We start from the raw sequence: 24,145 nt of genomic DNA, 5'->3' as shown, positions 1-24,145 counted from the left end.
AGTAATGAATACAATGCTTGTACAATCTTCGGTGTGTTCAATCCATACTTCCACACTATTTACTGCATAATGTATACATTGTATAATGTATAAGTTAAATAATATTTGGCTATTTCAACAGCACAATGCATAGACACACACTGCTGTCCATACCCCTCTGTACACACTGATTGGTAGTGACTCTTCACATGCTGACATTGTGGGTTGGGTCAACATGGGAGGGAGAAGAGTGGGGCACACATCATAAGCCATGCTTATCTGAACAGTCAGACACTTGAGGGCAGCTAATGTTATTGAAACTACAGTAGCTTACTCACTCACTGTCACTCATCATAAACAAAACTACTGATATGCATGCACAGCCATGCATAACAGCTAGTTTTGAATAAAAATCATCAGCAGTGGCAGCTAAAGACTTCCTGCATAAGAAGTCACCCTTGCTCTACCAATGACCTTATCAAAGAGTGTGAAGGAATAGACAGAGGTTCATGGTGCTCTCTTGTCCTTGGGGTGGGAGAATCAGCTATGATCAATGGCATGATGGTGCAGAATGCAATGTAAACAACTGCATTACAGACAAACAATGTGTATCCCAAGGACATGTAGCCGGTAACTGAAAAATTGTCATGATGATCTCTCCATTGGCAAAGAGATTTCAGATTAGTCCCTCACTCAGGTCTCCAGAAGGGGACTGCCAAGGGGAAGGTGACTGCGAAAAAGATGGAATAACCAACTGTGGGATAACATTCTATGAGTCACAGCATGGAATGTCAGAAGTTTGAATGGCACAGTAGAAAAGCTAGAGAATCTGGAAAGGGAAATGCACATGCTCAATCTAGATGTAGTAGGCAATCACTAACGTGACATGGAAAGAAAATAAGGATTTATGGTCAGACGAATATTGGTAATAGCAGCAGCAGAAAATGGCATAACAGGAGTATTCGTCATAAGTAGGAAAGTAGGGCAGACAATAAGCTAATGCAAACAGTTCAATGATAGGGATCTTCTCATCAGATTCGACAGGAAACCAACACTGACAATGATGGTTCAGGTATACATGCTGACACGGCGAACACAAGATGAAGAAATAGAGAAAGTATGTGAGGATATTGAATAGGTGATTCTGTATGTAAAGGGAAATAAAAATCTAATAATCAAGGGGGATCGGAAAATGATTGTGGGGGAAGGAACAGAAGAAAGGGTTATGGGAGAATATGGGCTAAGCTGTAGGAATGAGAGAGAAGGAAGACTAATTGAGTTCTGCAATAAATTTCAGCTAGTAATAACAAATGCTCTGAACCAGAATCACAAGAGGAGGTGGTACACTTGGAGAAAGCCGGGAGATACAGGAAGATGCCATTTACATTACATCATACTCAGGAAGAGATTCCAAAACCAACACTGGATTGTAAGACATAGCCAGGAGCAGATATAGACTCACATCACAATTTAGTATTGATGAAGAGTAGACTGAGGTGTAACAGAACTGTACAGAAGAATTAGTGTGGAAGGAAGTGGAATAATAAAGTACTGAGGAATGGTGTGACATATTTGAAGTTTGATAAGGATGGGGATATTGTGATAAAGAGTATCATAGTAGGCAGTTCAGTTGAAGAGATGTGGGAACCTCTAAAAAGGGCAATTACAGATGTTGGACAGTCAGACATACATACAAGGAAGATAACTCTGGAGAAACCCTGGGTAACAGAGGAAATATTTCAACCGATTGATGAAAGGAGGAAGTTGAAAACTGTTCAGGGAAAGACAGGAACAGCAATATAAATCAGTTAGGAATGAAAGAAATAGGAAGTGCAGGACAGCCAAGGTGAAATGGTTGCAGGAAAAAGTGATGAAACCAAAAAAAGATATGACCATCAGAAAGACTGACTCAGCCTATAGAATAGTGAATCCAACCTCTGATGAAATTAAAAGCAAGAGTGGTAACATTAAGAGTGCAATAGGAATTCCACTGTTAAATGCAGGAGAAAGAGTGGACAAGTGGAAAGTGTACATTAAAGGGTTCTATGAGGGAAAGGACTCTTCTGATGACTTGACAAAGGATGGTGTCGATAAGGACACAGGGAACCCAGTATTAGAGTAAGAATTTAAAAGGGCTCTGAAAGACTTGAGATCCAATAATCAGAAGGGATAGACCGCACTCCATTGGGATTACTAATATCATTGGGTGAAATGGCAAGTAAATGACTAATCAAGCTGGTCTGTGGAATCTATGATACTGGCAACTGAGGGATAATGTATCACTTTGGAGAAAGTCTCTCTAACTGAAGAAGTATCATCATGACTCTGAGCAAGCATCTTGTTATTTTAGAAAGTAGGTGTTTGTTTTGGATTGCCCATTATGCAGGAAATTTTCTGTTTCTTTTGCCTGCCTTGAGAGTGAAAGTGGACACAGCGTATTTGCAATGCATGGGCAATGGGCACTGGGTTCTTGTACATGAAGACACCTGCTGGTGAGGTCTGTTATTTCAATAAAATGCAGTCCCACTTCGGATATTCGCTGTGGGTCACAGAACCTCACCTTACACGACTGTGCTAATGGCGTCATTTGTTGTGATGGCGTCATTTGTCAAGAGAGACTCAAGAAAGCATAAAATGCGAAAATGACACAACTAATGTGTATTGTAAACTTTTAAGTCAAAAGCTGTACTAAAATCTAACACAGAATTATATAACGGAGGTGCAATACATGCGTGATAAACAAGCAGCAGCATGTGAATTTATCAAGCAGTGACTGGTATTTGAGATTTCCTGCTGGCATCTTCAAGAAAGGAGTCTGGAGTGCCTTAAGACCATAGCAACACAGTCCTGTCAAACAGTTAAATTAAGTAACAGCGACCTCAAATACACTTATGCAGTCCACCTCTATACGAAGCTCAAACAATTAGGGTGTTGCATTCAACAATATACCAACAGAGTTTCGGAAAAATGTCATCCGCACAATACTGAAGACAGCAAGGGCAAATAGGTATGAAAATTAACACACAATCAGCTTAACATCTCATGCATCCAAGCTGCTGGCAAGAATAACAAAGAAAATGTGGGAAAGAAAACTGAGTATATTATAGATGATCAGAGGACATTTTGGTTTCACACTTGATAATGAAAGCAAGACTGACAAAAATCTAGATGCACTCTCACAACTTGTTGATCTTGAAAAAGCTTTCAACAAATGTGAAGTGGTGCAAGATGTTTGAAATTCTGAGAAAATAGCTACAGGGAAAGGTGGGCTAAATATGATATGTACAAAAACCAGAGGAAACAAGATTGGAAGGCAAAGAAAAAAGTGCTTGGATTAGAAAGGGTGTAAGATAGGGATGCAGTCTTTTGACCCCACTGCTCAATCTACAGATTAAAGCAGCAACAATGAAAATAAAAGAAAGGTGGGATTAAAATTCTGGGTGAAAGGATATCAATGATAAGATTCACTGATGACATTGCTATTCTCAGTGAAAGTGAAGAAGAATTACAGGATTGGCTGAATGGAGTGAACGGTCTAATTGAGTGCAGTGTGTGGATTGAGAGAGAGTAAACTGGTAAAGGGTAAAAGAAGTGAGAAGTAGCAGAAATGAAAATAACATCAACATTTGTGGTCACAAAGTAGATTAAGTTAAGGAATTCTGCTACACTGGAAACAAAATACTATGATGGATGAAGTGTGAGGGCATGAAAGGCAGACTAGCACAGGCAAAGAGGATAATCCAGTTCAAGAGAAGCCTAGAGATATCAAACACTGGTCTTAACCACTTAACCTATGATTTAACTTCCAATGGGCTGGGCCTGAAATGTAAATATAATTTCCCGGCCTTCAAGCCATTCCATGATTCAGTAAATCAGTCTGATGTTGTACCAACTTATGAAATGTAAGTATGTATGCAACATCTAACTGGTCTGATTTTGTGAAATATCTGATAAGTAATTACAACCTCATTTCATAGTCATGTTGGAAATACAGCAAAAGATTTATTAACAATCAATACAATACAGTATTAAGCAATAGCATTTATTTCCAATTCCTGAATACATTCACAATTCACATAATTAGCACTTTTACAAAAAGCAACAACACAAATCAATAATCTGTAATATCTATTGAAACATACGGGTACATGTAACAGAACTTTGCATCCGTTGCACTTCCATGTTGTTTCACTATCATCATCATCATCATCATCATCATCATCATCATCATCATAATCATCATTTAAGACTGATTATGCCTTTCAGTGTTCAGTCTGCAGCATAGTACCCTTTATAGAATTCCTCCATGATCCTCTATTCAGTGCTAACATTGGTGCCTCTTCTGCTGTTAAGCCTAGTACTTCAAAATCATTCTTAACCAAATTCAGGTACCTTCTCCTTGGTCTACCCCGACTCCTCCTACCCTCTACTACTGAACCCATGAGTCTCTTGGATAACCTTGCTTCTCCCATGCATGTAACATGACCCCACCATCTAAGACTGTTCACTCTGACTGCTACGTCTATAGAGTTCATTCCCAGTTTTTCTTTGATTTCCTCATTGTGGACACCCTCCTGCCATTGTTCCCATCTACTAGCATCTGCAATCACCCTAGCTATCAACCTTATTGACAAGGTAACCTGAATCCACCCAGCTTTCGCTCCCGCACAACAAAGTTGGTCGAAAGATTGTACAGTGCACAGATAACTTAGTCTTGGTACTGACTTCCTTCTTGCAGAAGAGAGTAGATCGTAGCTGAGCACTCACTGCATTAGCTTTGCTACACCTCGCTTCAAGTTCTTTCACTATGTTGCCATCCTGTGAGAATAGGCGTCCTAAGTACTTGAAACCATCCACCTGTTCTAACTTTGTTCCTCCTATTTGGCACTCAATCTGTTTATATCTCTTTCCCACTGACATTACTTTCATTTTGGAGATGCTAATCTTCATACCACAGTCCTTACATTTCTGATCTAGCACTGAAATATTACTTTGCAAACTTTCAATGAATCTGCCATCACAACTAAGTCATCCGATATGCGAAACTGCTTATTTTGTGTTCACTTATCTTGATCTCACCCAGCCAGTCTATTGTTTTCAACATATGATCCATAAATAACATGAACAACAGTGGAAACAGGTTGCAGCCTTGTCTTACCCCTGAAACTACTCTGAACCATGAACTCAATTTACTGTTAACTCTAACGGCTGCCTGACTATCTATGTAAAGACCTTTAATTGCTTGCAAAAGTTTGCCTCCTATTCCATAATCTCGTAGAACAGACAATAACTTCCTCCTACGAACCCGGTCATATGCCTTTTCTAGATCTATAAAGCATAGATACAATTCTCTGTTCCACTCTTAACACTTCTCCATTATTTGCCATAAGCTAAAGATCTGGTCCTGACAACCTCTACCACACTGATTTTCATCCAATTTGTCCTCAACTAATACTCGCACTTTCCTTTCAACAATACCTGAATAGATTTTACCCACAATGCTGATTAAAGAGATACCTCTGTAGTTGTTACAATCTTTTCTGTTTCATGTTTAAAGATGGGTGTGATTACTGCTTTCGTCCAGTCTGATGGAACCTGTCCCAACTCCCACGCCGTTTCAGTTATCCTGTGTAGCCATTTAAGACCTGACATTCCACTGTATTTGATGAGTTCCGACTTCATTTCATCCACCCCAGCTGCTTTATTGCATTGCAATCTATTGACCATTTTCTCCACTTCCTCAAATGTGATCCTATTTCCACCAACATTGAGCAACTCTTCAAAATATTCCCTCCATCTGCCCAAGGCATCAACAGGATTCACCAGCAGTTTTCCTGACCTGCCCAAAATACTTGTCTTTCCTTCTTACCTCCCTTTCTAAGACTGGTAATTACACTCCAGAATGGTTTTCCAGCAGCTTGACCCAAAGTCTCCAACCTGTTTCCAAAGTCTTCCCAAGATTTCTTCTTGGATGCTGCAATTATCTGTTTGGCTTTGTTTGCTTCCTCCTACCTTTACACACTATTGTTCCAAGACATTCTTTAGCCACTTCCAGTACTGTGTCCCTGTACCTTGTCCATTCCTTTTCCAATGACTGTAATTGACTACATTCAACTAACTGGTACCTTTCTGAGATCACTGTTATGTACTTGTGCCCGATTTCCTTATCCTGAAGTTTCTCCACTCTTATCCTCCTACATATGGACCTGACCTCCTGCTCTTTCGGCCTCACAATACAAATTTCACTGCAGATTAAATAGTGATCAGTGTCATCAAAGAATCCCCTGAATACATGTGCCTCCCTCACAGCCTTTCTGAATTCCTGATCTGTTATTATATAGTCAATGACAGATCTGGTTCCCCTGCCTTCCCAAGTATACCAGTGAATGTTCTTATGTTTTTTTAAAAAAAAGGAGTTTGTGATTACTAAGCCCATACTGGCACAGAAATCCAAGAGTTGTTTCCCGTTCCTGTTGGCCTCGATATCCTCTCCAAATTTACATATAACCTTTTCATACCCTTCTGTTCGATTTCAAATCCTGCCATTAAAATTACCCATGAGCAGAACACTGTCCTTGTCCTTTAACAACTTCATCACCGAGTGTGTCATAAAAACTATCCATCTTATCTTGATCTGTCCCTTCACAAAGCGATATACTGACAATCCTAATTTTCTTGCTAGACACTGTCAAATCTATCCACATCAGTCATTCGTTTGCATACCTTATTGCAACTATGCTGGGTTCCATTTCGTTCCTGATGTAAAGCCCTACACCCCACTGTGCTATTCCTGCTTTGACTCCTGACAGGTAGACCTTGTATTCTCCCACTTCCTCTTCTGTCTCATCCCTTACCCGAATGTCACTAACAGCTGAAACGTCCAACCCCATCTTACTTGCAACCTCTGCCAGCTCTACCTTCTTCCCAGAGTGGCCCCCATTGATATTAATAGCTCCCCATCTCGTTACCATTCATTTGCCAAGTCGTATCTTAGGAGTCCCTGGTCTGTCAATTACAGGTGGGACTCCGTCACCTCCAAAGGTCCGATGCATTTTGCTCTGATTGTTGCCAGCATCATATTTAAAGTACCAGGGAAGCAGGTTGCTACCCTTACTTGCCCTGGGACCCATTGAGTTTTACCCCTAATGGTTGAGGGACTAACCGGTGGATTTGGTAGTCTTTGCCGTCTGAGCACAGAGGTGACCACGACTCAGAATATGTCCGAGATGCCCAGTCTTATTCCAAAGTAACTGGTATCCCAACTGTCAGGACCACTTACTTGGCCACTCATACATTGCCTGTGGTTCATGAACTAGGACATGACAACAGGAACCCACACCATGAACCATGTTTCACTACAACTTTTATTTTTTGTGCAAATTTTACAGTTTTGATGGCCTTTATTTTGATGGTGCTGCGTCAATATGCTTAGGAAAATGATCCCAATGTTTCACGTGCATTTTCTCTGGTAAATCTCTGTATGATACTCATTCTTTATACTCCAGTTTGGTACATTCTTCAGTAATGATTCAGCTACTGCAATCCTATAATCAGTGTAATTCTATTTTTTTCCCATTATTTATTTATTTGCACAAAATGTATGAATTCAAAAGTCTAACATTGAACAGATAAAAGAAAATTTTTTGATAGCCTTTCATGTATTTTCTCTCGATTGGGCAGTATGCTAGTATTTGGTCTTGCCTATCATCTCCAACGATTCCCTTGTTCTACTCAATAGCCCAATGGTTTCTAAGTGTGAGTAGATCCTTGTGTATTCATTTCTACCATTTCATGTTTTGTCATCATAATATGAACATCTCACTTCTCTTTCAATTTTACTGCGAGTATTCAATTGCACCTCCTCATTCTGTGTTCCCCCTCTTTAATTTTACTTTACAGAAAACTTTTGGCATATCCTTTCTATTCACACACACTGTGTCAAGTTTTAGAATTATGCAATAGTGCCATAATTGGTTTTAGAGAAGAGTACCAATTATTTAGGTGGTAAGTCTGCCCTCTGAGTAACACCGACTGTGGTAGCTCTTTGACAACTCTTTCGGAGGCACTATCATCACAGTTTATCTTATCACAGCCTTTATATTTTGAAGTCACGTAACCTGAATCAGACTCTCATAATTTTTAAGATTTTAATACCGTATCAGGCCCTTTTTGATGGATTGAATTGTTTGTAAAACATGCGTCACTTAAATTTCATGAATGATTGATCAATATAATGTCCTGTTTCATTGTACACACTTCTCTAAAAATTTTATTCAAGTACTTGGTCTTATTTTGCTCAATTCAGTTGCACTCTTGGTTTTTAAAAATTTTTCATTATTATGGACAATGCGAAATATCTTTTAACTTCATTACAACTATTTGGACTGGTTCATATTTGTTGTGTGTAACTTGGGCACTATATTCCCCAGGAACATGTTGTCAAATAGTATCTTAAATATATCTAGTTTTCTTTTATTTACTCCTACCTGATGTAAGGTTGCCTCTTTTATGCTAAGAGCCATTGTACAGTTCCAGATTTTTGGACTACTTCACATCTCAGCAGAATTGGCAAAGAAAGGAACACATGAAAACTGGCAAGAAGAAGGGACAGGATGATACGGCATGTGTCAACACATCACAGAATAAACTTCAGGATACTAGAGGAAGCTGAAGAGGGTAAGAACCATAGATAAATTATTGGTAGTTCATAGTGTGGCTTTTTTGTTTGTGAGCTTTCCTGGTACTTTATTGGCATTGCTTAAAGATACTGTAAAATTTGACCATGAGTGAGAAATGACTTTATTGGCATTGCTTAAAGATACTGTAAAATTTGACCATGAGTGAGAAATGTATGAAGTGTCACAGGTTAATGAGTTACTGGATACATTCTGAGTTGTGAAGAAAGTGGTTTCACTGTCACAAATGTAGTGGGCACCCTGTAACGGAGCAGGGTTGCCCATTGCTATCCTGTTTTGGTTTTACACTCCTTCAGTAACTTAGTTAAGCAATGAACTCTACTCAGATTCCGACTACAGATTCTGTGGCCTTCAGCCTCATAATACAGAATTCAGAAATAGTTTAAATGAAATTCCCCTAGTAAAATCTGTTATTTCAGTACATTCTAATGTCTATTCTGAAAGTAATGAGCTAATTAGTTTTATTGGAAATGCATCCGCAATACATATTAATAGATCAAATTCGGCTATAAGACTGCATCCAAAAGAAAGCCTGAATTTTATCGATTCCAGTAAAGTGTTTAAATTAACCTAAAGTCTATTAGTTAAATAGATATTAAGACTTGAAATCTGTAGCCTGTATGACTTTCAGTGCCAATTGTGACCAAACTACTAAATAATTCCGAGACCTGTTTTGATACTTTTGCTACCTTTATTTTTCTACATAAAATGACTCCAGTCTCAACTTTGTTAAGTGCATTAATTAAGAATTAAGTAAATTTGAATAAGTAAAAATTATTGTTCAAGAGGGCTGCCATGGTTATAAGTCGGGAATTCCCACTGCAGATGCACAAGTTAGTTCTGCGTATTTAAATTGATGCAGCTCACTCATGTTATTTAAGTAATAAAACCCAATAGTTAACTTCAAAATCAATTAGAAAGGATCATTTTAGCCCTGGGAAATTATAAACTATAATATATTAACAGAAATAGTCAAATATTCAAGCACTCGTCTATGTAAGGTCTGAGCTGGTGCAGTTCTCAGTTAGTTCTTGGTCAGATTCTCATGGAGCAAAAGTGCGGCAAGTTGGTTAATTTTTCCGGTCGGTACCAAAAAAGTGTAATTGTGAACATTGTTAAAGACTGGAAGTTTTTGACCTACCTAATGTGGCAATTAAGTGTAAGAGGCCTGGTCACATGAATATTGTGTGTGTGAGTGATAACAAATAAATCGCACTGTGGTTGTCATAAATGTTCAACAATGAATACGGTCTTGACTTTTGATTTTGGAAACTTAATCTAGGATCCTGGCTTCTTAATTTCAGTGTGATTTAGGTGAGATGGACGCAGCTACCGGGAAGAAAATATTGAATAAGCAAAGCAAGGTAGGTCGGGAACACTGCACACTATCTACTGTGTGAGGAAATGTTTCAACACATCCGGTTGTGACGTGAACTTTAAGTGGCACTAATACAGCCTGGCACGTTACAACCCTAGTGAGACCCTCTGTTGGAGCTTCAGGACATGTAGTAGGAATCGACCAATAGTGGAGCAGGAAGTAAGACTGTGTTCTCCTCAGGGAACTTTAGAGGAAGCTAGACAAGGACTAGAGTGGCTACGGAGTGACAGAGTGGAGAAGTGGGAATTTGCAGTTGGCAGTAACACCATTAGAAAGAGAATGTCCCCAACAGTTTTATTTTGAATCTTAAAAATTGGTTTAGTCAGCTGTCAGAATCATATGGAGAAAAGCATCCAGCACTTGTAGGAGCAGGTGAGATGCAGTGGACACCTAATGTTGATATGAAGTCTAAGTTACGAACATTAAGAAGAAGAGGATTCTGCTGCAAGGTAGCAGTCATGCACACAATGTAGGCCTACAGTTGAAAGAGATATCAGGTAAGGAGTACCAAATCACCAGCATTTCTAAGCCAACTGCTGGGCTCAATAAGGTAACAGAAAACTTCATACTTTTCTTGGGCACTGGGCTCCTGAAATAGGCAATGACTTGGACAGGATTACTACTCAAACTCTGACCACCGGTGTTCACTCTGCACAGTTCTCCAGACAGTGTTGTGAGTCAAGTTAATATAGGACCTGAGACAGTACTCATGACTACTGAGAAGGCACACATTTCTGCAGTGCCAGTTGGGGCCATCACAAGGTCTTGGCTACACTGGAAATGGCCTATGACCAGATTGGGAAGAGATCATTGCTGAAGAATAGTGAAGTGACACAATAGTAACTGGTATCCCTGCTTGAGGAAGATTATCTTAACGCAGGAACTTATTTCAATATATATGCGGTATGCAGGTCAGAATCTCATTTCATCCAGATATTAGGAGAATTAGAGGTGATGGAGATGAGTTGTTAACATGTCTTCATGCTGACGTAACTTATTTCTCGAAGCACTATTTACATACTGGAGAAATAGTGAGGCTTCCTTCAGTGGGGTGCATTTTATCTAATTCCTGGGTGAAGAGCTGGCTGAATGTTTCATTCAAGAGAGATGACATTTCAAAATGTTTTAAAGTTTAAATATTTGAAAGTTGTGCAGGAGAGTTTGAGATTTCAAGGGGAAAATCTTTCATTATAGGCCTCTATACATCTCCCAGTTCAAACTGAACTGTTTTCCACTCCAGATATGATGTACTAGGTATGGTCCTTAAGAAAGAAATTTACTTTGTAGGGGGATTTCAGTGTAAACTATCTGATTAATGTTCCAAAGAAAATAATGTTAATGGATTTGCTTAAATCTTACAACTAGTACAGACACTGTACTTGCCAACTAAAGATCAAGGAAAGAGCTTCCAAGACAGAGTCGTAACCCAAAGTAGTAAACAAAAGATTTAGAGATACAAGTCCACTTGCAAAAAGCATGTCTTGAAGGGCTAACTTGGGAAGAAGTCTTCGATACAGACAACTTTAATAACAAATCCAACACATTTCTTCAAAAATTTCTTTCTTACTTTAACACCTTGTCACCATTAAAAAAATGCAGGCTGGTGCAGTTGTGATAAGCAACTGAATTTGGTATCTAAAGGCATTCAAATATCATGTAACAGGAAATAGGAGCTGTATCATAATATGAAAGACAGACCTAGTCCAACTTACAGAATTTCAATACAGACAATTTCGCATAGTGCCGATGAATGTAATCAGACAGGCTAAAAAATACATTACACCAAGGTATTAGACAGATTTCTGGACAAAATCAAAACTTTTTGGTCAACTGTGAAAGAGGTACCAGGGCAGAATACGGGGGCTCAACACATTACACTACTCTTGTGTGAGAATGAAACTGTTAAGTGTCCTACCAGAGTTGTGCAATATATTTAGTAACCACTACCCAACAATATCCAGCAAACTATATCAAAATTTCACTGGTACAGATAAATATGCAGAATTCTTGAAAGCTGGTGATCTGAGACAACTATGTCACATGCAGCTACAGGAAACATGCAAAGGTGAAATGGAATCACTTATTATATCGGTGAAGAGTAAAGATTTTCATGGGTATGATGAAATTTCAAATAGGATTATGAAGATCAGGCACGGACATGTTAGTTCTGTATCCATGTCACTGGTACAATGTGTCTTTCAGGGGTGGTTAGTTTCCTGAAAGATTGAAATACCTGTCCATAAAACCACATAATGAAAAGGAGGAAAAAGACAACAATTGCCGGTCAATTTCTTTGCTACCAGTTTCTTCAAAAAATTATGAGGAAATGATGTATGAGAGTAGTGGTACACTTCAGTACACATAATTAGCTGTCAAACTTTCAATCTAGTTTCAGGAATGAACTTTCCACAGGAAACGATAGTTTAAGGACAGGAAGTACTTTCTTTGATTTAACAAAAGCATTTGATTGTGCAGATCATGAAATACTTTGCATAAGCTGGAACATTTTGGCATTAGCTAAAAATATAAACAGTGGTTCACTTTACATCTGGAAAGTAGGAAGCTGAAGGTTGTCCCTCACTGTCAACACCAAGCAAAGCAGTGCAGTGGATAGCGCACTGGACTCACAATCAGGAGGATAGCAGTTCAAATCCCTGTCTGGCATCTAGATTTAGGTTTTCCATGATTTTCCTAAATCACTTTAGGCAACTCCCACAATGGTTCATTTGAAAAGGACATGGCAGATTTCCTTCCCCATCCTTCTGTAACCCAAGCTTTTTCTCTGTCTTCAATGGCATCAATGTCAATGAGACATTAAACTCATATCTTTCTTCTATTGTTCCATTGTCAACAAAAAGGGAAGAGATTTGTATGACTGGGGTCACGTAATGTATAAGAGGGAGGATGGGGTGCCATACCATTCCTTTCTTAGTCCATTGTTTTTTCTTGGTATGTATATATCGATGATCTGCCAATAAACTTGTACATTCAACTCAAAAAAAAAAAAATCTCTTTAAGGTCAAAGGACAAATCAAAGGAACCAGTTTGTTGAGAGTTTCTGGAGCACTGTGCAATAATGGACAGACACAGGGAAAATAATACAGTAGAAGACTACTGGGTAGCTTTAAGAGAGGAAAAAAAGTGAAGGCACCAGAGGATCATGTAGGTAAACATACAAAGACTAGTGAGATTCCCTGAGTAATTGAATTACACTGACAAACAGAGAAAGTACAAAAATGCAGCAAATGAAGGAGGCATTAGGGAACACAGCTATCTAAAAATGAGACTGACAAAATGCAAAATGGCTAGAGGCCAAATGCAAGAAGCACACACAACTAGGAGAAAGACACATGAAAATCATGGAGTCCTTTTGAGAAAAAGGAGCAACTGTACAGATATCAAGAGCACAGATGGCAAGACAGTACTAAACAAAGAATGGAAAGCTCAAAGATGGGGAAGGAATGTATAGACAATCTATATAAAGGAAACAAATTTTACGACAGAGAAGGGTAAGTAAGTGAAGTAGAGATGGGAGATATGATATAGCGAAGAAGAATTTGACAGAGCACTGAAGAACCTAAGCAGAAACAAGTAGAATAGAGTAGAGTAGATGACTTTTCAGAATAACTGAAAACCATGGGAGAGCCAGGTGTGACAAATTTATTCCACATGGTATGCAAGATATCCGAGACTGGTGAAATTCACTCAGATTTTAGGAAGAATGTAATAACTAAGTGTCTTTGGCTAGAATGTGCCATAAAACATTATAAATAAGTTAAGTAAAGCAGAAAATAATAAAATAAAACTGAGATGTACTTGACTGGAATGTGAAACAGAACTGCATTCAAATGACAGAAAGGAATGAATACCATACATTAACATGAAAGTGGAAAAAGATAAAACACTGTAAGAGAGAAAATGCTGAAAACCAGTTCCTCACATGCTGTTGGGTGAGTAACATTTATGTTCAGAAACTAGAGATTCAAGTCTGGCAATATATATATGGTATATCATTACTAATAGCAAAAACTGATACAAGAGTGTATTTTGATCCGTAGATACGGATTTAATCAGAAACTATATATATTTCACTTATGTTTGTACTAACTAAGACCATGTTTCATACTGGAATCAATGGTGGCTTGTAACCACAAATATGCAATTATCTTGCAAATTGTTCATTTGCAGACACATGATTGCTGAAATGTTTTTCTTCTATTATTGAGTATTTTCACCCATGTCAATTTTTACTATTAGTCATGATACAAAGATGAATCTGAAACTAATGCCTCATTTTTTTGTGTTGACTTCAAGTGTGTGTCAGATTATGTTGGTGCTTACTAATCTTCTAACCTTCTTGTTAACATCCTCTTAGTGTCACTTCCAGAATGATGTTCAAAACTGTGGTGCACATTAAGCAAATGTGTGTCATTGGATCATTGGACTCCTGTTCCATGGCAAACATGTGTCAACTGAGATCCATCAACACTTGCTAAAAGTGTTCAGAGATGATACAGTATATGTGAGTAATGTGAGGTAGTGTTTATGGATCTGCATGACAAGCCACACTCAGATTAACTGTTGTCCCTCAAAGTTGAACAGCGCCTCAATCAACTCACCTGTGATGATTGGCAGATTACAATGAAGGAATTGTGTGCATAGCTGAAAGTCTGTTGTAATGCCTTAGACATAATGTTACACAGCTTTGGTTATTGCAAAGTGCATGCAAAGGAGGTCCTGCAGATGTTAACCCAAACATTTTTTTTTGTTTTGTTTTTGTATGGGAAGGAAATTTGTTGGAACCTGCTGGAATACAAGGGTGAAGGTGAAAACTTTCTGAATGCCAACATCATTCATGGTGAGACATGGAGTTACTGCTACAAGCCAGAATCCAAAAGACTGTCCACAAAGTGGTGGTATGTGAATTTTCCAATAATGAAGAAGTTAAAGCACAACCATTAGTAGGCAAAATAATCTGCAGTCATCTGGGATATGTAGGGTATGGCTCTTTTGGAAGTCATGGAAGCTAAAGTGACTGCCAAATCCGAACAGTACGACACTGACTAGGCTGAAAGCCTGAATTGCCTGAATTTCCAGAATCAAGCCACCGAAAATGATGAACTTCTGCTTGGAGCATAATAATGTCAGGATCCTTAACCATTTTGTGACTATGGAACTCATTCTCAAATTGGCTGGACTTTCCTATCCTGTCCCCTGTCCTGATTTAGCAGCTTCAGACTTCATCGTTTCGGCCCTATGAAAGATGGGCTGTATAGCCAACATTTGCCAGACTCAGATGCTGATGTCAAATATGTAAGACAGTGGCTAGCCTCAGCTGGTTCAGATTTTTACATGCACAGCATGCAGGATCTCATTCGTTTTTGGCAAAATTGCTTAATCAGGGAGTATACACAGACGAGGGAAAAAAAATCCCAGATTATTCCTAGTTATAGCATTTAAAAAATATGCTTTTTCCCCAAGTGAAAATACATTTTTTCTGTGCTAAGTGACAGCAGGTTTTCTGTAGATTTCCCCCTGGGAACTGTAAAACTTATCAATTCTTTGAATGGTTAACATTTTATACACTGGCATAGAGGTTCCCAGGAAAAAAAGATGGAGAGAAGTTTTGGAAAGACCTTTGATGTGCAGCAACATATACGCTGCATATTTTCGTATTATGAAAGTACAAATTCGAATTGCACCAAAAACAGCACGTTAGTTTCCAGAGCGTTGAAGTCAAGATTGCGATGTCCTTTTGTAAGCCAGTCATATGCCACATGATCTCACCAGCTGATGGCAGCTTATATTCAGAGCACAAGACACGTGTTATAGTCGGCCAATAGCAAGATCACTGTTACGTAGCGAGAACACACAAAGAGGAAAAGTAAACAGTTTATATTAATATGCATATTATAGCTGCAAGAAAAGCTAAAGCTTTCACATACAATACTGGTCTCTTAAGCATGCTACAAGAGAAGCAAAGCTTTCACATGTAATATTGATCTTTTTTTGCGTTAGTTACACTTTAAGATACATCACACAAATCTGCCGGTAAAATTTAAAATAATGACATAAATGTCTGGCCTTCTGGGCTCGAAATTCTTGTAAGTGGCTGGTGCTTGAAGTGTTGAGTTTTAAACGCTCTGTGATTTAAGAAATTCATCTCACTTTCTCACACGTAACATAATTCATCTTGCATAAAAAGAAATTTACTTTTAAAGTGACGCTTTTTGAACCACCGTTTGCAATACTATCTGGAGACTGTTAGAAACAGGTTTGATTTAGCAGTTGCTAGAGAGCGCCAGAAAACAGGCACTATTGCCCGTGCGCAGCTGTAATGGTGTAGGAAGCCAGCACGTTCGACGTATAAAGCACTAAGAGAGCTTACATTACGCCATAAAAGAAACAGGAGATCAGAGGATACTCCAAGAGCAACAGAATTTCAGAAACCATATTAAAATGCACCGTACTAAAATGCAAAATTCAGCTTGAGGTGCACATTGTTTTTTTCCAGATTCACAATGAAGTAGGTCCCATCTGATATTGAGCATTTCAGAGGTTTTTGGATGTAAATTTTCTTGGAGTGCCAGTACTGTTTGATCTCATTTTTGGTTCTCTATTATGGCATAGTGTCATACATGGCAGAAGATGAAAACATGCACTTCAAATTCAGCGAACACTTGGACCTAGCCAATACTGTGGAATGAAACACTTTGTTTTAAATAAAATGATTGCCTCAGCAGAAAGGTTAATAAAGCTAAATTTCTTTAACAAACTTGCAAAAATTACTTCATTTCTCTGCAAGACTTAATGTTTGATTGCTAATAACTTGGAAATAAAATAAAAAACAGCCACACTTCAAGTAGCAGGAAGCGGGAGAAGGTTCTGCTCATACAAGAGGCAACTGCACATGCGCGTGATCCTGCTGGCAACTGGTCAAACGAACCTGATGTAAACAGTTGTGATGTCACGCCCGTAGAAAACATTTTTTTGTTACAAAGTATTACATAGTCTTCACCCTATGGCCTTTGACATACTTTTGCAGTTTTGTTGTTTTAAATGGCTGCATTTCCTTTACCACTGAAGTTTTATTTTTTGTCCCTCTTGTTTACATTTTATTGCTGCAGTATCATTCTCCAGCAGCAGGATGCAGTAATACTCTTTGCTAGAGAATGAATTCTTACCAATCAAAATTACAAAAATTTAAATGAAAGCTAAGACAATGAATAATTCCTGGAATTCCGAATAATTCCCGGGTTTTTCCCGGTTTTCTCCCGGATGAAAAAATTCCCTGGTTTTTCCCGGATTTCCTAGTTGTCCTGAGTCATATACACCCTGTTAATGAATGGTAGTAATTATATAGAAAAATGGTGGTATGAAAAAAAAGTTGTATTTAACAGTACTATTGGCGTTCTGCATCAGTTTGTAGTTTCCACGAAAATAAATGGGAACCTTTGGTTTTGAAATGGCTCTCATTCACCCACATATAATTTGCTGGAAGAAATTACAGCTGAACATTACTACAATATCACAACAATGGGAGACCTGACTTAGGACTGCTGTGTAGCAGGAGTGCCCACAACATACAAATTAGATTCTGTTTTTCTTCCACAGACCCAAAAAATGGGATGATTCTCGTGGGTATGGAACATGATTTTGTTTTCTTCTAAATTAATAGGCAATGTATTTCACTTGAAATACATTTGAAACAAGCTGAAATTGGTGAGAATTATACTCAATTTGCACAATTTATAATTTATTATATCAACAAGGCATACTGCTGACACTGTTATTATTTGTTAGAATTGTCATAGCTGACATGATCACTGCAACAAAATTTATTAACTACATATACACAAACTATCATCAAGAACAGAAAGTTATTGCTCTGTGTGGTGACGTACCTGACAATGGCAACATTAGGATACAGACCAGCGCATACAATGGCTTTGATAAGACTGCGGTTATTGGAGTGAATATTGGCTCTCCCATCCTTTGGATCAGCCGTCGCAAGAAAATTCATCTCGTACAAATGCTCTGCAAACTGCTTCTTCATATTCCTTTCAAACATAAAATTGTTCTGTCAATCACAAGCATCAGACACTAGAAAATACATTAAATATGCAGAAATATAAGTAAGATTCAAAATTAAAAATATACACAGATTGGTACATCTTGTTCTTGAACATCTATCTATATTATCTTAGTGTTTAACATTAGATGCAAATGAGAAGAACACAGTTGCACACAAACTGCTAATCTCAGAGTGAGTGGAACAAGAGAACATATTACTTAGAGAGTGTGTATCTCACACCATCTTTTTTTGGTGTTAATATGAACCTGATTTCTAGCTCCATACCAAGTGCACAATGAGCAGTGCATCTGTCATCTGCCTTATCTTTCACAGCCGTATGATAAATGTATATTTCAAATGCTCAATCAATCTACAGGCAATCTCAACAGTAGCTACCAATCCTGATCAGACCTACTGCACTTCAATCATTATGAGAGCCCCTGTCAGAATATTCACATCATGCACCAGCTGACGTGTAACTACTTGTAATGAGAAATATCGCAAGAGCACTAGTCATGGCGAAGGTTTTCATACATATAAAATCAGTGTTCAAAACACATTGCCTTAAGAGCACATCGCATACAAAAATATTTATTTACTGTATTTACTGCTGTGCTGCTCTTATACAGAATTCTGCTGGAAGCATTACAAAGAATTCTTCAGGCCTTAATAAGTTATAGTTTACTGGGCAATAAGTGTTAAAAGTTCAAAACATCACACATCAATTACATACTGAGCATCAATCTTTACTACCAACAATACTGTACCAACTCCAATGAACTCTAATGCCAACTCTTCACAATGGCAATAACTCAATCTTAAATTATAACTGTATATAGAGATTAAGTTGGAGTGTACTTATACCAACACTTCAAAAATTATTTCATCATGGTTAAGTCATATCATTCATGTTAACATAATTTATCTAATAACATGATGTTTGTAACACACATATCCTTGTATCTCTTAGTAATAAGTATGTATTTTTAAATATTATTTTAATGTAGTCTTGCTCTTTTAGAGTGGAATTTAAACAGTGTTCATTATTACAGTTTTATATAAACAATTAAATTTTAAACTAACTTCAAATTATTGGTTGTTAGATAAGTTGAACCATATTCTTTTAATCAAGAACTTAGTATTTTAAATAACTATAGGCCAATGTTCAGATAAAGGTTTATTAGCGGGGACAAAATTTTTAAAGCAAGTGGTACTATGAAATTTGAAATACAAAGTTCTTCTGTAAAATAAAATTTCCTCACAAAATTATGCAATAGGAATCATAAACTATAGGAATCACAAATTATTGTCTGAATAACGAGAATTTAGAAAAAAAAAAAAAAAAAAAACAACCTTTTGAAGTTATTCTGATTTTGTCAACAAGTAAATGGAAATTATTTCAGAGCTAGATCAGAAATGTAAAGGACTATGGTATGAAGACTAGCATCTCCAAAACGAAAGTAATGTCAGTGGGAAAGACAGATAAACGGATTGAGTCCCAAATAGGAGGAACAAAAGTTAGAACAGGTGGACAGTGTCAAGTACTTAGGATGCATATTCTCACAGGATGGCAACATAGTGAAAGAACTTGAAGCGAGGTGTAGCAAAGCTAATGCAGTGAGTGCTCAGCTACGATCTACTCTCTTCTGCAAGAAGGAAGTCAGTACCAAGACTAAGTTATCTGTGCACTGTACAATCTTTCGACCAACTTTGTTGTGCGGGAGCGAAAGCTGGGTGGATTCAGGTTACCTTGTCAATAAGGTTGATAGCTAGGGTGATTGCAGATGCTAGTAGATGGGAACAATGGCAGGAGGGTGTCCACAATGAGGAAATCAAAGAAAAACTGGGAATGAACTCTATAGACGTAGCAGTCAGAGTGAACAGTCTTAGATGGTGGGGTCATGTTACACGCATGGGAGAAGCAAGGTTACCCAAGAGACTCATGGGTTCAGCAGTAGAGGGTAGGAGGCGTCGGGGCAGACCAAGGAGAAGGTACCTGGATTCGGTTAAGAATGATTTTGAAGTAATAGGCTTAACAGCAGAAGAGGCACCAATGTTAGCACGGAATAGGGGATCATGGAGGAATTTTATGAAGGGGACTATGCTGCAGACTGAACGCTGAAAGGCATAATCAGGCTTAAATGATGATGATGTAAATTGAAAAACGTAAATTATTATTATTATTGTACCCTATGAATGATATCAGAGCAAAAGGAGATGCTCCACATTTCTATTTCTTATATTGTTCAAACAATCCTGGATGGAAGGATGACAATATTACCGAAAGGGTACATTGTTACTCGCCATATAGCGGAGATGCTGAGTCACAGATAGGCACAAAATAACAACTGTTAACAAGTAAGATTTCCGCCAAAGATCTTCTTCCGAATTGGACAACACACACATTCACGCAAACGCAACTCACACACATGTGACCACTGTCTCTGGCTGCTGAGGCCAAGAGTCTGGCCTTGGGCAGCCAGAAGCAGTGGTTTTGTGTGTGTGTGTGTGTAATTCAGAAGAAGGCCTTTTGGCTGAAAGTTTATTTGTTAACTGTCTTTTTGTTGTGCCTATTTGTGAATCAACACCTCTTTCATGTTGTTCACCTATTTATGATGGCACGATAACCACTGAAGTTGAATGGACACAGACAAAGGGTCTGTGCCAATAAATACAGTGTGCACCTATGCGGGTTATCAAAAAATCTGAATTATCGTTTTAAAACATTAAGTTATGTACATCGTCTTCATTGATGGTACCCTGGTCATATACTATTAAATGAATGCAGCGTTTTGCCAGTGAAGCTTTTATCTGTTTAAACTTTTCCTATGTCTCATAACAAGTTTCACCTTTTTAGGCCATTATCCAATGATCAGCTTTATAAAAAAGCACAGTACATTACTGCTATGAAATGGAAACACAATGGTGTGAAAGTACATTAATGTGTTCAACAGAATGATGTACTCCCAACTAGAAGATGGGAAACTACATCCTGGGAACCTTGGCAGAAATATTCATTAATTATGTTCTGAGGAATTTAAACAGACGGCTGACAAAATCATTTAATTCAAATGTTACATTAATGACAAATTAGTCCTACTGTATGGTACAGAGGGATACATTGGTAATGTGCAGTAACAACTACATAATATGCATGATAACATCAAATTCACCAATGAAGTAGAAGTAAATAGCTGTATTAACTGTTTGGATATTACAATAAAGAAAAATGCACAAATTTGGATTTTTTTGGAAACTAACAACTACAGACAATTAATCAGTAATGGGTTGTGCCATTCAGTAATCCATAAAGAAAGGCATACTTTCATGCAATGATATGAAGAATGATGAATCTTCAGCTTGTTGAAGACAAGCTTAACAAAGAAATTTAGCCAAAGCCATTAACTCTGAACAAAAAAATGATTAATCGAATGTACTAACTACAATTTAAAATTAAGCAAAAGGCAGCCAAAAATAGATATTACTCTAGAGAGACAAATGACTACACAGAATACTAATTCCATAGTCCCCCATATCATGGTAACATTTCAAACAAAATAGCCAAAGCTTTAAACTATGAAAATCAAAATTGTATTTCACACTGAAAATGATATTAAAAGTATTATAAGACACATTTCCCATGGAATGAAATGATTTATTTAATCACGAATAAATAAAATTGGATGTGATGATTGTAAAGTGATACATATACCGAGTTGACAAAAGTCAAGGAACAGCGATATGCACATATATAGATGGCAGTGTACCATGCATACAAGGTATACATTGGCAGTGCATTAACGAAGCTGTTATTTATACTCAGGTGATTCACATGAGAATGTTTGCGACATGATTATGACCACACAACAGGAATTGACCGACTTTGAGCATGGAATTGTAGTTGGCGCTAGATGCATGGGACATTCCATTTCCGAAATTGTTAGGGAATTCAATATTCCGATAGCCATAGTCAAGAGTGTGATAAGAATACCACATTTCAGGTGTGACTCTCACCAAGAAAAAGGCAGTGGCCGACAGCCATCACTTGGAGTGGTTTTCTTGTTGGTTTATGGTTTTATGTAGCTGATGGCTCACTCCTTGTAGTTGAAACTGTCAGAACACTTCATAAGATCTGTCACCTGATGTAACATTTACTGTAATTACGGTTTTCTTTTAATCTGGTCTCCACAGTTGATTCTCTTGAAGTAGAGTTCCTCTGAAATCCCATGTACAGCCGAGGAAAGGATGTATAGCTGAGGAAAGGCTCGACTTCTTCATGTTCTGCAGCTGTTACTGGAGCAAAAGAAGGTAACTTCTACTCACATCACAAAAAAGCATATGCACTACTTTCCTTTTGCAAGTAAATATTTCCTTGAATGGGTATACAGATCACTGGTGTGACTTGTGAACTGGAGTAGAACACAGCTTTACGTATGATACATGTCTCGAAGGCTCAATATGTCAATCCAGATTACAATATACAGGGTGTATCAAAAAGAATCATCCTATTTTAAAAAATCATAACTATTAAGTTATTTGAGATACGTGTGTGAACAACATACTGTTGGAAAGAAAAAACTCTTAGGTTTTACTTGGTTCTCACTAAGTATCACTGGCATCTGGAAGTGCGGGAATTTTTAAATCAAAGGATTACTGAATTATGGATCAGTCGCACTGGGCCAAATGGTTCAGCCTTAGGGTTTATAAAAAAAACTCTGTTTATGTACCTCCGTTACCAACAACAATGAATGAGCCAAGACATCGCATAACAGCAGCCGTGGAAGTTGTAACTCAAGACATGCTCACTGCATGTGTGAGAATAACTGGAATACAGCATAGACATATGTCATGCATCTAACGAGGGCACATTTAACACCTATGAAAAGATATGAAAAAAGAAAAATTTTTTGAATTTCCCGTTCATCAAGAAATAAATTTCACTGCATATGTCTAATAGTTTCAGAAATATATATGTACCAAATCAGATGATTCTTTTTTATGGACCCTGTATTTCATTTTTTTAACAATATAATGTAATGTAATTGGATAGATAAAAAAAATCTACTCAGCAAACTGTGGCACAACATGCATATAAAAGGAGGCTAAAATTATGCAAGCTTTCAGAGCCAATGGCTCCTTCCTCCAGCATAAGGGCTGAAGGGGAAGGAAGAGGGGTGAAGGAAAAGGATTGGAAAGGTATAGGAAAAGATGTAGATTTCAGAAAAGTCATTCAGAACCACGGTTCAGAGGAAACGTTCCAGATGGGTTAGAAGGAAACACTGATTGTTGGGAACTGCACTGGACGAGATTTGGAAAACTGAGAGCTTAAAGGTGGAAGACAGGGTAATATGCAAGACAGAGATTACTGCTAAAACACTGTGCACGAGTTAATAACAATGATGAGGTACGTGCACCATCCATAACAGAGGTGGGAGGGGGACAGTGAAAAATATACAGGTAAGAAACTAAAAGAGGTAGGAAACTAAAATGGAATGAAAAAAGGAATAGTTACTCTGAAGAAATGCTGAGACGGAAGAAATTATCGTAAATTAAGGCCAGGTGGGTGGCAAGAACCAAGGACAAGTTGTAGGGCTAGTTCCCACATGTGCAGCTCTGAGAAACTGCTGTCAGGGGGGAGAATCCAGATGGCACATGTGGTGAATCAGGCTCTGATGTCACGACTGTAATGTTGTAGATCATGCTCCGCAACACAATACTGTGTGCTTCGTGTCTGTTCATCCTAACGGCTACCTTATTGGTAGCTATACTAATGTAGAAGACCAAACAGAGTTTACATAACAGCTGGTACATTGTGTGTCGTTTCACAGATGTTTCTCCCTTTGATAGTATATTTTTTGCAAGTTACAGGGCTAGTACAGATGGTGATGAGAGGATGCATAAGCTAAATCTTAAAGCTCACAGGGGCAGAAGCTGTAGGTTAGAGAAATGGGTGCACGAGTAGTACAGGGTCTGACCAGTTTAAGAGAAGGATTTATTGGTGGCCAATTCCTTCTCCTC

At 37.9% G+C, this 24,145-nt stretch overlaps 1 protein-coding gene across 2 annotated transcripts in view; it reads right to left on the bottom strand.

Annotated features, from left to right (window-relative positions):
• LOC126335293 (ATP-dependent DNA/RNA helicase DHX36-like) overlaps positions 1-24,145 on the bottom strand; it is a 200,124-nt gene that overhangs the window by 26,210 nt on the left and 149,769 nt on the right. The window contains exon 16 of one of the 2 annotated variants that reach the window (XM_049998385.1): positions 17,958-18,113. In XM_049998385.1, the coding sequence (XP_049854342.1) occupies positions 17,958-18,113 (156 nt within the window). Of the gene's footprint in view, positions 1-17,957; positions 18,114-22,153; positions 22,421-24,145 lie in introns of those variants that run through there. The other variant, XM_049998386.1, reaches the window with a different exon arrangement.

This window comes from Schistocerca gregaria, chromosome 2, assembly GCF_023897955.1.
Source record: "Schistocerca gregaria isolate iqSchGreg1 chromosome 2, iqSchGreg1.2, whole genome shotgun sequence".
NCBI classification, from domain to species: Eukaryota; Metazoa; Arthropoda; class Insecta; order Orthoptera; family Acrididae; genus Schistocerca; species Schistocerca gregaria.
This window is presented reverse-complemented; position numbering and strand designations above follow the sequence as displayed.